The sequence below is a fragment of the Alexandromys fortis genome, unplaced genomic scaffold (genome assembly GCF_014885135.2).
Source record: "Alexandromys fortis isolate MF-2015 unplaced genomic scaffold, M_Fortis_MF-2015_v1.1 scaffold_32, whole genome shotgun sequence".
In the NCBI taxonomy this organism is placed as follows: Eukaryota; Metazoa; Chordata; class Mammalia; order Rodentia; family Cricetidae; genus Alexandromys; species Alexandromys fortis.
The window spans coordinates 11533870-11549123 of NW_026067938.1; the positions used below are offsets into that span (position 1 = coordinate 11533870).

Here is a 15254-nt window from a genome sequence, read left to right on the forward strand (position 1 = left end):
ATATGCCAGGCAGAGTGGGCAATGTGACAGGCGTGGGGCTGAGGCGGACCTGTGAGGTACAGCTTGACTGCTTCTGTGAGACTTGGCTAGTACCGTCATCGAACCCTGCAGAGCTTGGACCATCTTCCTCCCTGGCGAGGATGCAGGGGATCTGCGGGAGGGCCAAGCCCCAGAGTGGGCTGCTCCACACATGGGCTAGAAACCCATTAGATGGGTGTGTGCACGTGAATGAAATCCCTAGTGGGTGCTCAGCTTAGCATGCCTGTTCCCGTTGGTAAATTACCATTCTCTTTGTTCCTTATAGTTTGACAACTTAAACGCTGCCCATGAAACCACGAAGCTGGAAATTGAGGCTAGCCACTCGGAGAAAGTGGAGTTGCTGAAGAAAACCTATGAAACCTCCCTTTCAGGCAAGGGTGCTTTTGGCCACTTCGGTGGAGATGTAATGGAAATGCGTCATAGTCCCTGAAACGGAAGGGATTCCTAGCTGTCGCATGCACAGAATACCCTGTGGCATTCACTTGGCAGGCCTCTTGGTTTTCTTTGTGCACTGTTCGCTGTTAGCGGGTGCCCTGTTCCCTTAAGGGTGCAAATAATGGTTAGTTAGAGATGCCAGGCCTTCAGTAAACAGGGTCAACTTCCAAAGACTCTGGACAGTGGCAGCTGCTACTTTAGGTCCTGGGAAGGTTAAGGTGTCAGTAGCCAGCATGGTGCTGAAAAGAATCCAGGCTTGAGCAGTCTTGCACACCACGGCTATGGTGCAGTACAGGGGGCATTTGGACAAGGACAAGAGATGCTGTTGTGACCTCACCATCAATGGAAAGCTTGAAGTCAAAAGGAAGGAATGAGAAGCCATCCCCGCCCCTCTCCCTTTTTTTCAGGACAGGTCAGCTGTGCCGTGGGCTGTCCATCACGAGCCACTGCAGCTCACAGAGTAGCGGGGATGTATGATTGAACTGGCTGTGCGACCTTTAGGGAGGGACTTCTAAGAGAGGGAGCTGTGTGGAATCAGACCTGGGAGAAAAACGTGACTGGCACATTTAGTAAACACTGTCGTTTCCCTGCTAGGAATGGGCTTAGTTTTAGGTTTCTGTTTTCTTCTGTAAGAACAAACTATAAAGAAGACAGCCCCACCCCACCCCAGACCAGAAATCAAAAACCCGCCTTTTGAGACCCAACCCTTCATTCTGAGATTTTTTGAAGGTTTCCTTAGCCTCTGGTAAGCATCAGTTTCTGGTCATTGAACCCAAAATCTCTGCCCTATCTAGTAAAACTATTCTAAGAAGACGTGGCTTAATTTATAGAATCACATCTTAATGAATGGAAAGGAATGCAATTTGTACTTCATCAGCTTCCACATCTGTATGCATCAGGCTGTGGAGTCATGATCTCACAGGGTGTTATTTATCTTAAAAAATAAAAATAAAAACAAAGCTCCCTCTTTCCAGAAATCAAGAAAAGCCATGAAATGGAAAAGAAGTCTCTTGAGAATCTACTTAACGAGAAGCAGGAATCTCTAGAGGTGAGTGGTCCCTCCCGGTGTGGTGCTGTCGGATGGCGCGGACTACGCCTCTGATGGCCTTTTCTGGTGTCTGATGCTCCACGTGTTACCGCTTGTGTCTTAGAAACAAATCAATGACCTGAAGAATGAAAACGATGCTCTGAATGAAAAGCTGAAATCCGAGGAACAGAAGCGAATATCCAGAGAGAAGGCGAACTCGGTGAGTTGTGTATTCCCCTGTTGCTACTGGATTTTATTCTGCTCAGCTGCCAATTTGAGTCAATTAATTCTTTAGTGGATAGAGACGTAATTGTGGTTTAGAGTCTTCTTCATGCTAGCTGTGTGTTTTATTTTAATTGTACAAAAGAATTTTTGCTCATTGGTTTTTTTTTTTACAACCCCCAAATGATACACAGATACAAATCCAGAGGTCTGAGCAACTAGGGAAACTGAAAAAAATCCAAAACTAGAAACTTTCTTGGTATATAAAAAAGAGCCTACCTTATATCATGATTACACAATCATAAACTTTAGTATTCTAGCATGCTGATGACATTGTTGGTATTGATGGCTGGTAGCTAATTCCAGAATGTTTTTATCTCTCTGAGAGAGACCTGAATCATCAACTGTAACTCTCCACTCCCCAAAGGACTCCTGCCCTGAGTAAACCACCTTCTGCTCTGTTTCCATGGATTTGCTTGCATTCCAGAGAACCATATGATACATAGTCTTTCATAGTTATCCCCCCCAGCCTGACGTTGTCAGCTCATACATGTATACGTGTAGGCAAGTGCTCATACGCATAGAATAAAAGTAACTTTATTGATTTGAACTCCTTTATTTCTTTGAAACTGCTAGAAGAACTTAAACCAGGCACCGTGACTCATCCCTTTAATTCTGCCACTGGGGAGATTGAGACAAGAGGATGGCCACAGATTCAAGACCAGACTAGGCTGTGTGAATCCTAGGCCAGCCTGGGCTATAGATTGAGACCTTGTCTCAGAAAAGACAAAAACGCAAAGAAACATACATTTAGCTGGTTATGGCAGTGTATGCTTGTAATCCCAGCAATGGGAAACCGAGGCAGGAGGATTGCTGTAAATGCCAAGTCAGTCTAGGTTTCATAGCATGACCCTACCTGTGATAGAAAAAGTGGCAAAAAAAAAAAAAGTCACTTACCGCACGCTTAAGTCTACTCAGAGATTCTGTCTAACAAGAAGCTGGACTGTGTAACGTACGGCATCAGTGAGAGAATTATCTTGGTATGTTTCCTCCAGAAAAACCCTCAGGTCATGTATCTGGAGCAAGAACTTGAAAGCCTGAAAGCCGTGTTAGAGATCAAGAATGAGAAGCTGCATCAGCAGGACATGAAGCTGATGAAGATGGAAAAGCTGGTATGTCTCTCCCAGGGTGGAGGACTGAGCACCTCCCAAGGCGGGGGGGGGGGGGACGCGCATGGTGTCACCTAGGAGCTAAGGACTCGGAGCCCATGGCACTAGAGCTATGGATCTGGGCTAACTTGTACTTTGTGGTGTTTGGAAAACACACAAAGGGTCAGAGAGGCTATTTTCTTGTCCAGATCTATTAGAGGCTGATTCAGCACGGCTTTCTAGAACACTTATTTTTTGATGGAATGCATATAAAGCCACATTTACTTTGGAAAAACCTGTAGCAAACTAACCAGGCTCATATTTCAATAGTCCAAAATCTTAACTTGGCCTAATGAAAACTTTGAATTACTCTAAAACCAATATTTTCATGCACCACCCAATCCGAACAGGAGAGACAGGTGGACATATCAAACAATCTCATTAGCACAATAATATAACCTAGTAGAATTCCTTATCTTTTAAAGAATTAGAATATGGTAAAAAAAAAATTGTGTTGGTAAGATTAGCCCAATTGGAAAACAGCAAGCATTGTTGAAAGCCATGATCAGAAATTGAGCCTTCTCAACTGTGTTGGGGAGTGTGTCCTACGTGTACTTTCAGCCTTGGGCCAGCCCTGAAACACAGGGTGTGCTAGTCAGGACACAAACCAAACTGGCAGGGTTTGTCAGAACAGCTTAAGTGACCCTGGCTCTTGCTGTCTTTTGCTCCCAGCTGCCTGCCAGCCATCCACCCACCCAATGCGTCCTCTCCTGCCTCCTCCTAGCTGTGGGTGACGCCTTTAAACCTAGACCAGTCTGGACAATAGCGAGCCGGGTGCTCACTCTTATCTGTTTGGCGTTTGGAGTTTGGGGGGTTGGCTTAGTTTGGTGTTTTATTTCCTAGAGATAATTTGCTACTTTTTGAGGGAGGTAAGGCTTAAATTAACTTATAGGCACCTCCTTGACCTTGTCAGGAAATGTGGTAATAGTCGGGGGAAGGCTTTTTTTTTTTCTTTTTAATCCACAATAGCATTTTGTTTGGCCATGATGAAGAATGAAATTATGTCATTTGCAGATGTGTAATTGATGGAATTGGAGATGATCAAGTTAAGTGAAATAAGCCAGACCCAGAAAAACAAACCCTGCTTTCTCTCATCTGTGGAGTCTAGATGACGATGAGACTAGGGGGGCCACACTGGAAGAGAATGAGGACTATCGAGGGGAGAGTACACTAGTCACTTGGAACAAAAATGCCGCCATAAAGCCTGGGTTACCATGTACCATGAATATGCACTAATAATTTTTATAGGAAACACATATGTAGTGGCCAGAGGGTGAGGGGTGGGTGGAACAATCCACGTTTGTCAGACACGAGTGTTTCTTAGATGCCCCGCGTTCACTGTGCAGCCGACTTCTTAAAACCTAGCATCTGATCAGGTTGGTTAGCCGTTGCTGTTTGGCCCATTACTGTGGTCAACTTGTGGCTCATCTAGGACTGTAAGCTCACAAAGGGGCTCACTCCCACACTGATGCTTGGCAGGCGAGTGGGTTCCGGGGCCCTTGGAATAGGTGGCTTCACAGAGATGATTAGGGGTATCTCTCTTTGTGGGCATTCACCCCCGTGGAGGCAAGCACGGCAGCACAGGTAGCAACCACCTTCCCATCCAGAATATTCTGTCACCCCCACAGTCCCGCGACAGAGGTGTGCGGGTGAGGGCTCACTGTAGTTGAGTGCAGGCACAGGGTAGCCCCACGATTCAGCTGCTTCAGTGAATGACACTAACGTGGGCTGTAAACCAGGCCTAGAACAACTCAACCGCTGTTCCCTAAGAACGGAGAGAGAGTGGTTGCTCAGCTTCAGTTCTGATCATGATTCGGCAAGGCTCATGGTTGCCCTCTGCCCACCATGAAGCGTAACCTCTCCCAAGCCACTGAGGCGGTCTCCAAACTGACATTTCAAGTCCAGCCCAGTTCTAGCTCGAGAGCACACAGCCCATCTATCATGTAGGGGTCAGAATGGTAGCAGACATGGACAGCTGGGACTTTTCACCCTCTACCCATCTCGGAGGCACCAGAAGTACAGGAAGTGGCCTTTTTTTTTTTGGTCTGGTCAGGAAGGCAAGAAACTCTCCTGGTTGTTAATAAGCCCCACCCAGTACACGTAGCCCGCCTTGGCAAAGGTCAGCCCGCTACACCCGCTCAGCAGGCAGGCAGTGATGACTCACGAGACCCTGTTAATAAGTTGTTGGCCCATCTCCCATTCACGCTTCTGAACTTAGCAGATCTCTGGTGATTAAAAAAAAAAAAACTGTTATAAAAGTATAAACATGTTTTAATTTCTAGTGAGCCACGATATTTGCTTTATGCCCCGACTAAGTATCAGTCAGCCTTACACTGCTGTTTATAACACAGGATAGGTTGCTATGACAACGGGTACACCCAGGGCCACTGCCACGTGGTGCACCTTTGAGTTCAGGGCCTTTAATGAAGTTAGAACACTTAGTCTACTAGGCTCTTTGAGCTGACTGGATACGTAAAGGAGGATTTGCTAGATTGGCTTACATAATAAACTCAGAGTAGCTGCCCGAGAGCCTTGTTCAACCCACAAGGCCAGGTGCCACTGCTGTTCCACGCTGGTGCCAGAGGCCACCTGGAGGATCCTGGAGAGCCCCTGGTCATGAGTCCACGCCAGAAGCCTGAAGAAGCTGACTCTAATATCAGAGACAGAATCAGCAGCAGCAAGAGGGTAAACAAAAATCTCAGCGAGAATTAGGGCCAAGCAAGCACTTTCTACTGTGTCCTGGGGTCTCAGCCACTACCAGATAGTGCTTGCCCACATTTAGGCAATCAAGCCGATTCCCCCCGCGGCATGCCCGATGGAGACTATCCTTCATCCAGGCTTTCTTTCTTCCCAGATATTTCTAGGTGGTGTCAAGTGCAAACTAACCATCACACTTAGCATGAGGACATTGCCTAAGAAAGCAAGCTTTGTTCTGAGAGCCAGCCCTGTCAGTAGTTAGCCTTGTGACGTCAAAGGTCGAGCTTTTACCTCTATAAAACAAAACATTGGTAGAATAGTATTTTCAGGTCAACCGCCACTGTTTTTAATTCCAAGTTACCTCGGTTTGTGGTTTTATCTTGAAGGCTTTATTCTATGCATTTCAAGGTGTTTCTTCTTTCCCTAGCTCCTCCCGTTTTTATTCTGTAGATGTTTTTCTAGAAAGTTATTTCATCTGACTGGCTTGTCGTGAGCATTTTCTGGACAATGAGCGTGTCTTAAAAATAAGAGTTCCACCTAGACAGACCCTGTAATCCAAGCAGATGAGCCACAACAGGGACCTGGGGTTAATTCTGGCCCCAAGTTAATTTTGAGCTGTGATGTCACCTCTCAAACAAGTCATAAACCATACTTTAGGACAGGAGTTGGAAGGGAATCAGCTCGCTGCCGTGGTCAGTGATTCATGCCTTCGTGGGCCTTATGCTTTAATCTCTCACCCGATCAGTTTGTGAGTGCGGAGGCTGGGGAGACCCGCAGGACAGACGTGTCCCTTGACCCGTGCAGCGAGGTTCTCTATGACTCTCCCTGATGCGCTACAGAGCCTTGCTGCATTGCATGAGTGTGCCGCTACAGTCCCCCCCACTCAATCACCGCAAGTAGTTAGTTATTTGCTTGCTTGTGACCATAACCACTCGTTTACACCAAGGTGGACAACAACACGGCACTGGTCGACAAACTGAAGCGCTTCCAGCAGGAAAACGAGGAGTTGAAAGCGCGAATGGACAAACACATGGCCATTTCCAGGTAAAACTACAAGAGTCTTTTTCCTCCTCTCATCCTTGAACATCTGCTGCTCCCTGGCATTGAGCGAAGCAGAGAGAGGCACCAATTTCCCTCTGAAGGTAGCAGTTCAATGCTTCTACCAAGGTGGCCTAGACCTTCTCCCCGACCTGGAGCTCACTCAACATAGTGAGGCTTTCAGGGATGGAGCAATCACAGATGTGAACAGAGAACAGCCCTTTGAGCTAAGATAGGCACCCAATGAGCCAAAGCCTTGTGCAAGCACCCCCACTGCCTCCTGGGAAGTTGCCCGAAAGCTAGAGCTGCCCATTATTACTAAGGGGATTATTTATTTGGGCCAGGCTTTACACTTCTGGTATTTGGGTGTTTCATTTTCCTTTTTTAGGGCACAGACCCGAGCCAGGGGCCTCACACGTGATAGGCAGTCCCTCTACCACCAGCTGTTGGCCTTCCTATAGTATTTGGGTTTCTTGGCTTTTAAAAAAAAAAAAAAAAAATCTACGACCCCGGCCTAGATCCTGTTTATTCTCCCCAAGTACACTTCTTGCACCTTCATATTTAAACAGGAAGAGCTACTATTTCGCTTGGATGCCACATGGTCTTTGCGTTTTCTTTCCAAGGCAACTCTCCACAGAGCAGGCAGCGCTGCAGGAGTCCCTGGAGAAGGAGTCAAAGGTCAACAAGAGACTATCCATGGAGAACGAGGAGCTGCTGTGGAAGCTGCACAACGGGGACCTGTGCAGCCCCAAGAGATCTCCCACATCCGCGGCCATCCCTTTCCAGTCCCCCAGGAATTCGGGTTCCTTCTCCAGCCCCAGCATCTCGCCCAGATGACGCTTCCGGAACACGGCAGAGTCTCCAAAGGCTCTGAGGTGCGCGTCTGCAGGACTGACCCTTTCGTGGGAACAAGAGTTGAACTAGCTTTCTGGAATTTCCACAGGATAACTGGAAAGCAGCCACCACCGTATCGGCTACTTACGAGTCGGGGGCTCTGGGGGAAGACTTTTTAACTTGGTCCAAAAGCCTCCTCCGAAAATAGATTTTGGAATCAGTGTGGACACAGTTGCACAAAGCACTTACGGAACAAGGGAACCTTGTTCTTTTGCCTTCCTTCACCTAAGCATAAGGGGAAACTCTCAGGGGCCTATTAAGATAAAGATTTATAACCTTTATAATATTCTTCACCAGAGACACCTTCTTGTGATTTTTTTTTAATTTCATTTTGACTGTGGGCAGGGGGGGGGTGTGTGTGTGTGGATGAAATGGGTGTACTGGTGTGTTACGTGACTGTCGCAGCCCTCTCTGCTGTGTCTTAAAGGTCAACAGCTGGCTCTGTATTACTCTAGTTATAACCAGTGTCAACAGAAGCCATAGAAGTGAAAGCACTAGTCCTTGAGTTACCACCGACTCCACTCGGCACTGTGACATGGCAGGGCTAGGCTGTGACAGGAAGAGCCTTTTGATTTGTTGATGTGTGTACATTTGTTAGTGTTTTGGTGTTTAGTTTGTTTAGTTGATACCAGTTTTCCTTTGCCTGTAGATTTTTATGAGCCTAGTTATGATACTCCGATCCTTTTTCTCAGGCTACGCGCTAATTTTTCTAAACACAAATCTGTATAAAGAACAGGGGGCAGTACCAACGGTGGTTTCCGCCTTATTTTCACCTTGAATCCAAGCTGTCTGCGCAGAGGTCAGTTTTCATCTGCTCTCCCCATTGTCCACATCTGCCTCTCCTCCCCGCATCTAGAGCCGCAGAAGCAAACCTCCTACCTCTTTTCCCTTATTACAGAGTGCTTTTCCAGAGCCAGCTCATCTCCGAGGTGCTGAACCCATAAGCCAACATCTGTATATGAGAGTACAAATTTTGGAAACCCGTAGGGAAGTCAGTAAAGGTGGCCTTCAGCATGTACGAATGGCCAGAAGCACCTTGTTAAGCCAACGATTCGCGTTTAAGAGGACAAGAGTCTGAGCGGTGATGCTGACCTAAGGGCCCCTGTGAGCATGCCTCCTGTCACTGAAGGGTCAGCCAAAGAGTGAGAAAAGTGGCTTAGGCGACTCCTCCACACTGCATTTGATTTTCCTTTCAGAATTTCACTTACCGCCTCCCCAGACTCTTAAGACGCCGGGAAAGGTAGAGGGATAGCTGTGGCTCGCCATCCCCGCTTGCCCATATGTGTCACCGCCGTGATGTCAGTATTCACGGACCCGCGTCCAATGGCTGGCCTAATAAAACCCCGGAGTTAGGACCGATCCGGGATGCTAGAGGTGGCTATCCGAGTTGTCGCGGGCCTGTTCACGGCGTAGTTGATATTTATGACGCATGCTCTTATTAGTGGTTGTGTTGGAGTCTCTAATCGCCAATAGTTGATGATGTATGTAACCTTCCATGTTTGCTTCTGATAACAGGCTGCAGCGTCAGTGCCGCCTCCTGGAATCTCTCTGCTCCTGGTCCCGCGTTGTTCCCAGCGACATTAGCCAAAGTTGGGTTTATCATTTATGCTCTAGCTATGATAAAAAATTCATGCGATTCGCTGCCATCCTCCAGACATCCCGGTGTCTGGGAAGTCACTCTGACAGCAGTCAAAATGCCTTCAAGAGGGTAGAAGACGAGAAAAGATAGGAAACAAAATAGACAGGTTTTTTTTTTTTTAAACGTTTCATGTAGGATGCAAAACTGTTGACACATCGTAAAAATGAGGCTGTGTGAACAACTGTAGTTTGTAGCGACGGAAAGCGTATTTTTCTTTGATCAAATAAATAACGCTGAAATATTCACTGTAAGGATGGCAGCCTCTACATACTTCACGCTTCAAAGCATTAGGTTATGTTAAAAATACCCTTCTCGACACTCATCCGCTCAGACAGGCCCCTACGCTAGTGTACAGAACTCCCCAACCCAGTGCCAGTGTTTGTTGTGGGCTTAGATTGACTTGCGCAGAGCTTGAGCTTACCGGTTAAGCTTATTGAAATTCAAATGCTGAATTTTGGCTAGTCGAAGCAAATTTCTTCTGCATGGTGTAAGAAAATTGGAACGGCTGCGGTCTCAAGTCCTTTTGAAGACAGATCTAGCCAAAGCTGAACCTTCCTTACTCTGTTCATCTATGTTATGTTAAAGGCTAAATTGTTTAAGAAATTTAAAATGCGTACTTTTGGTGTGGCGATTTAATGTAAAAACGTGTGATTTTTGATACCTTTATAAATGAACTCACATTAGCTTTGATAAAGTGGCATATCTAAGCACTTGGATCTCGAGTTGTTGCTTGTAAGCGGTTGAACACAAGCGGGTACCACAGAGATTGCTGTCAAGCCCTTCAGTATGCACAAGCCAAAGGAGACAACAAGCAGGTTATATCTTTTTTTATAAAGTCTTGCTCATTTAATAGAAATGATTACACAAAGTTGTTGACATGTTTTCTTGGCATAAAAATGAGAAACATGGTTGAAAGTAATCAAAATACACTTTTCTTCTAGGAAAGTTAGCACTTCTTTTAATAGACGGATGACTTCCGTTTGTTTTGGATGTCTGTCTGACCCACAGGCAGCGGTTGGCCTTTGGTACTGGCCTCCCACAAAGCTCTTTTTTTTTTCTAAAAAAAAAAAAGCACCCCGATGTTGTATATACAGATGGCTTTCCATCAGTTGACCGTACTTCACTTTCCAAGTCAGGAAAACTCAACAGTGGTAGCCACTGTTGTCTGTCCTCGGAGATTCTGAGCTGTGCATATATAATACCCTGCATCAATCGTCTCAAAGTCTTCAACAGTGATGACACTCTGGGAGATTCTTGTGGTGTGCCCCAGTCCTCGGTGGATCAGTCTCCAGGTGTCTTGAATGGTCACGGGCCTTTCGTCCTATTTAAAGATGGCACACAGACTGAAGCCAGAGGGGACAGGCTGCTTTGCTGGGCTCCCATCCACCCAACCCATTCTCGAATACAAAGCACATGCTCACTGAAGACTGGTTTGCATGCTCAGCTTGTAGGCTTTTTTTTTCCCCCTAACTGTATAATCATTCAAGTCAAGGCTGCATTTTTTTTTCCAAGTGGGTCTTGAATTTCATGATGCTGTTTGGTGATTTCTTTCTGCTCTGTTATAGATGTAAAATGGATTGATTATCTTGGGCCTCTAAGGGGAACTGGTCTTAAGCAGAAATGCATAGGCAGGATTTTTCCCTTTGTGCCTTCATCCTCACATTGCCAACTTTCCCCTGCCAAGTGGTTCTTATTCATGGAATTTAAGGTCACGAGCCCAGAGCACTGGCTGTGTAAGGAAAGCAGCAGCTCCCTGTGGCTCTGATTTGGGAGATGCAGGAAAGTAATTAGGCTAATGTTCCTTGAGACTGCAGAGGGAGGCAGATTGTACCAGGGAAGGGTAGGATGATGATGCCCTTGACAGCGTGAATGCCTCTTCTAGAAGCGTGTCCCCTTTAAGATCTGTTTCAGGCAGCTCCAGCGATAAGAACAGTGTTTGTAAAGTCCCCTCAATAAAGGTAATTACAATATTACTAACTTTTAATACTTTTCCTCCCAATAACAGCAATGCAAAAAGGTCATTCTATTGAAAAGCAAGAATGTGTGTGACGATGTATTAAAAACAACAGCAACAAAAAGCTAGCATCAGGATGCTGGAAAGGAATGCTCTCCGGGGACCATCCCTTTCCACCCATTCCTGGCTACCCAGTATTATCTTGAGAGACAGCCTCTCTGGTAACAAAGCTGGTAGCGGAGCCATTTATTTCAGGGAGCAGAAGATGCCCAAGAGCTAAGGACCCTGCCCTTTCTTTTATAGAAGTCCATTTTTAGATGATGATAGCAACACCGCACCTTGTGAACAGGGTCTGTGTTTAAACGCCCGCTTGGAGAATATCTGCTCCAAGCCATTCACAGGCCCGATGCCACTTCCCTTTTTCCCACCCATGGCTCTGAAGCTTTGTGCATTGTGGAAGATTCCTGGAGGAGGTTATAGTAAGTAGCCTGTGGTAGGCCTAGAGGATGAGAGTGGATGAGAGTGAAGACGGAAGTTCAGATAGAAGTAGTCTCCCCCTTTTGTGTCTCTAAGAACAATGAGAAATACACATAGGAAGGCATCTTGAGTAAGTCACCTAATAGAGCCATCCTTTTTTTTTTCTTTCTGGAAAACAGTATATGTTGAAGTAGACTGAAACATCTTAGATGTAAACCTTGCACTTAAAGTCTGATCTCTCTCACTAAGTGATGGAAACTCAGTGCCGACTACTGAGGCTGGGGTGTGGCACTCACCTTCTGTCCAGGAAAGATCCACCTGAACTCCACCTCAACATCCGGCTCCCCGAGGACAGTGCACAGCACGCTGATGTCATCCCCACCGTTCACTTTGTTGGAGGAGGCCAAGATGGTTGTTGACGGAGGGCCACTGGGAACTGGGAGCAAGCAGGAAGAACTAATGAGACCCATAACTCTGATGTTAAAGACAAACACGCATTCTCTTTGGAGAGAGGAAACTGCCTTCTCTATAGCTTCATGAAGCCAATGCTAGCATTAGCATATACCCCCCCCCCCCTTTGATTGCTTTAGGAGCTGCCTCGGCCTCTCTATGTTGGTAGTCCAGAAGGGGGAGTCATCCAGAATCCCAGCTCTGCTCCGCCATACTTGTGACCAGAGAAGGAGCTAGCGAGTTGACCAGGGTCATATGAGAGATATAGAAGGTATGGTGATAGAGGTTGGGGTGGGGGAGAGATGGCTCAGCGGTTAAGAGCACTGGCTGCTCTTCCAGAGGTCCTGAGTTCAATTCCCAGCAACCATGTGGTAGCTTCCAACCATCTATAATGAGATCTGGTTTCCTCCTCTGGCATGCAGGAAGAACACTGTATACATAATAAGTTTTTAAAGTTGTGGTGGAGGAATGATTTGGGGAAGGAATAAGTGAAGGCAGCCTGGTTGGGTGGGGGTGGCCAAGTAGATATGTGACACCCATCCTCAGAAGAGGTCCAGATATCCCAATGAGGACGAATGTTTGCAGTCTAGCACAAATGCTGCCTGTGTCTTCCGGATCCTGATGTCATAACACCTTAGAAGCCTTGCTAATCGTCCAGCCACTCAATGGCTAATATTGATGGCAGTCTTGAGCAAAGAGATGTGCTAGGAACTAGGACTGCAGAAATGAGCCAGACAGATGGCGGAATGAGCTCCTAGAGCCAACATTCCAGCAGAGTGGGCAGCCGCCAAGTGAGCAACTGCAATGCTTCATTTCACAGAGAAGCCCCGAGTGAGCCACAAGCTGATGCAGTCTGAGAATCAGGCAAGCAGTTTGAAGTCTCAGAACTGAGCTTAAAAGACAGCAGAGGGAGGAGGATTCCTGAGCGGTCTGTGAGGGAAGATGAGTGGCCTGGAGTCTCTACTCCAGTGGCTCCACACAGAGATCAAGGCATAAGAAAGAAGGGCACCTTAGGTCCTCCCACACTCGGAATCTAAAGGAAATGGAAGAGTGTCGTCTCAGTTTTCATGAGGCTCCAGGTTCAACTGGCAAATTCTGCCCCCAGAGCAAAGTGCAAAGGGGCTGTAGGGATGGGTTGGTGGTTAGGAGCAGTGACTGCTTTTCTGGAGGACCCAACTTTGATCCCCAACGTGTACGTGGTCCCAAAGGATCCAGTGCCGCCTTCTGGCCACTTTGGGAACTGCACCCACTTGGTCTCTACACATGCAGGCAAAACACCCATCCATGCATGTAAAATTGTACTTTTAATAAAATTTAACAAAATTTGAAAAGTGGGGCCACAGTAAAAGGGATTTCAGGCAAGAGCCAAGTAGGGTCTAGTAGGAGGGCAGACATTATCTGTTTGATGTAATGACATGGGAACCTGGCAAAGCTTGTTTTTATAATGTATAGAGCGAACATACAATGAAACTGAGATAGGGAGGTAACGATGAGTCAGGAAATACAAAGGGCCTTTTTATAAGTATCTGGCTGCTATAGGGAAAGAGATGGATTTGGTGGAGACTTGGGGCAGTTAAAGCAGGCTTATCATTTAGAAACAGAATATTAGAAACTCTGACCTACTGTTATGAGTCCCTCAGCAGAGAATAGAAGGAATTGCCTGGCCCAAATTCTGATTTCTGAGAGCAGTTAACTTGGGAGACATGCTTCTCTCCCCAGGGGAGCACCATTGTTGTGAAGAGGTTAACCACTGGGCTCCCCAGCCCTCATCAGGGTAAGCGTTCTCGGGGGACACAAAAGTTACATTGGAGGAGCGACAGTGCGAGAGGAATCACTTCCTCGATTTCGGAAACGGGATGAGGCACTCTCTCCAGGAAGTCGAGGCAGGGCAGTGCTATCTGGTTGAGTATCTGCTCATCAGCCCATCCCTGTGCCATCAGAAAAGCCTTGGAACAAACGAGTGAGTGGAAGGCTGCAAGAAGAGGCCTTGTTGGGAGCTAGAGAGATGGGTCCTTATAATCCCTACATCCAACCAGTTGTAGTTGGCTATGTGTTCAGGTTGTGATTGATGTGAGAGTGGAATGGAGGTGTCTAGAGAACAGGCGGATGGTTTCAGGTAGACGCTGAAGTCACTCCGAGAATGCCATGGCAAGAAAGACGGTTGTTAAATGAGTGGCAGGGAAGTGAATGGGAACGTTCGTGGGAACAAGCCGGCAGAGGTTCCTAATAGCGGGGGACAAGGAATGAAAGCTGGATTGGGCACAACCAGGATGTCATTTTCAAGCTGGTAAGTGGATGACGATGCTGGGAGAGATTTGGTTAAGGCATAGAGGCCGATGAGTCCCTAAGAGGACTGGGGACACAAGGGACTTCTCAATTAAACATAGAATGAGGGAAAATTCAGGAGTGCAAGATAGAGGGAATGGATCAAAAGAGCAGAATGCTCTGGAAATGCCATAAAGAAGCTTGTAGAATATCATCCTATGCCTTTGTATTTCCCCCCACCACCACCACCAGCGGGCAGTGCCCATCTCTTCTGGGGGAAGAAGGCAGTCTGTCTTACCTTCCACGTAGAGCAGCTGATACTTGACGGAGATCTGAGACTTGCCCCCAGCCTCAGCTTTGCAGTAGACCACACCCTGGTGATGAGACTGAGGCTGAAGGTATACAAAGCCTCTCTTCATGTCATAAACAATGTCTGTTCCGTTGGCAGGGATTTCTTTGGCCGGAAACTCTCTGTGGAGCGTGACTTTGGCTGATGGCACTGTAACTCGACAAGGAACCACAGCCTGTCTGTCCGGGTTCAGGTAGACAACATCAAAGTAACTGGTGGAAGGTACAAACAGCTCTCCTTTCTCTGCAGGAGAGAAGACACAGGCTTAATGACTCCAAAGAAATGCAGTGAGGATTGTTTCAAGGAGCTGCTTGTTCGTCCAAGTTGCCCAGAACTGAAATAATCACACAGAAACTGTATTAATTAAATCATTGCTTGGCCCACTAGTGCCAGCTTCCCATTGGCTAACTCTTACATCTTAACCCATCTATCTCTGGCAGCAGATCCCATCAGAGGATGCCTTGAAGAGTCTTACAACCGGCACCAAGATGAGACAATGCTGACAATGTACCCGGCACCCTGGGTCTCTAAAAGGCTGGGCTTGAAAAATGCATAGGGAA

The 15254-nt window shown here is 46.8% G+C and overlaps 2 protein-coding genes across 10 annotated transcripts in view; one reads left to right on the forward strand and one right to left on the reverse strand.

The window, feature by feature from the left end:
• Mtus1 (microtubule associated scaffold protein 1) overlaps positions 1–9909 on the forward strand; it is a 121733-nt gene extending 111824 nt beyond the window's left edge. For all 8 annotated transcript variants that reach the window (XM_050147205.1, XM_050147204.1, XM_050147203.1 and 5 more), the window contains 6 exons: positions 305–410; positions 1449–1522; positions 1626–1721; positions 2779–2895; positions 6575–6672; positions 7290–9909. In XM_050147205.1, coding sequence (XP_050003162.1) covers positions 305–410; positions 1449–1522; positions 1626–1721; positions 2779–2895; positions 6575–6672; positions 7290–7503 — 705 coding nt within the window. In that variant the 3' untranslated portion in view covers positions 7504–9909. The remainder of the gene's footprint in view (positions 1–304; positions 411–1448; positions 1523–1625; positions 1722–2778; positions 2896–6574; positions 6673–7289) is intronic.
• Positions 9269–15254, reverse strand: part of Pdgfrl (platelet derived growth factor receptor like) — a 51683-nt gene continuing 45697 nt past the window's right edge. Inside the window, exons 5-7 of one of the 2 annotated variants that reach the window (XM_050147211.1) lie at positions 14644–14937; positions 11927–12066; positions 9269–10520 (exon numbers count right to left, since the gene is read on the reverse strand). In XM_050147211.1, coding sequence (XP_050003168.1) covers positions 10332–10520; positions 11927–12066; positions 14644–14937 — 623 coding nt within the window. In that variant the 3' untranslated portion in view covers positions 9269–10331. Of the gene's footprint in view, positions 10756–11926; positions 12067–14643; positions 14938–15254 lie in introns of both variants that reach the window. The other variant, XM_050147212.1, reaches the window with a different exon arrangement.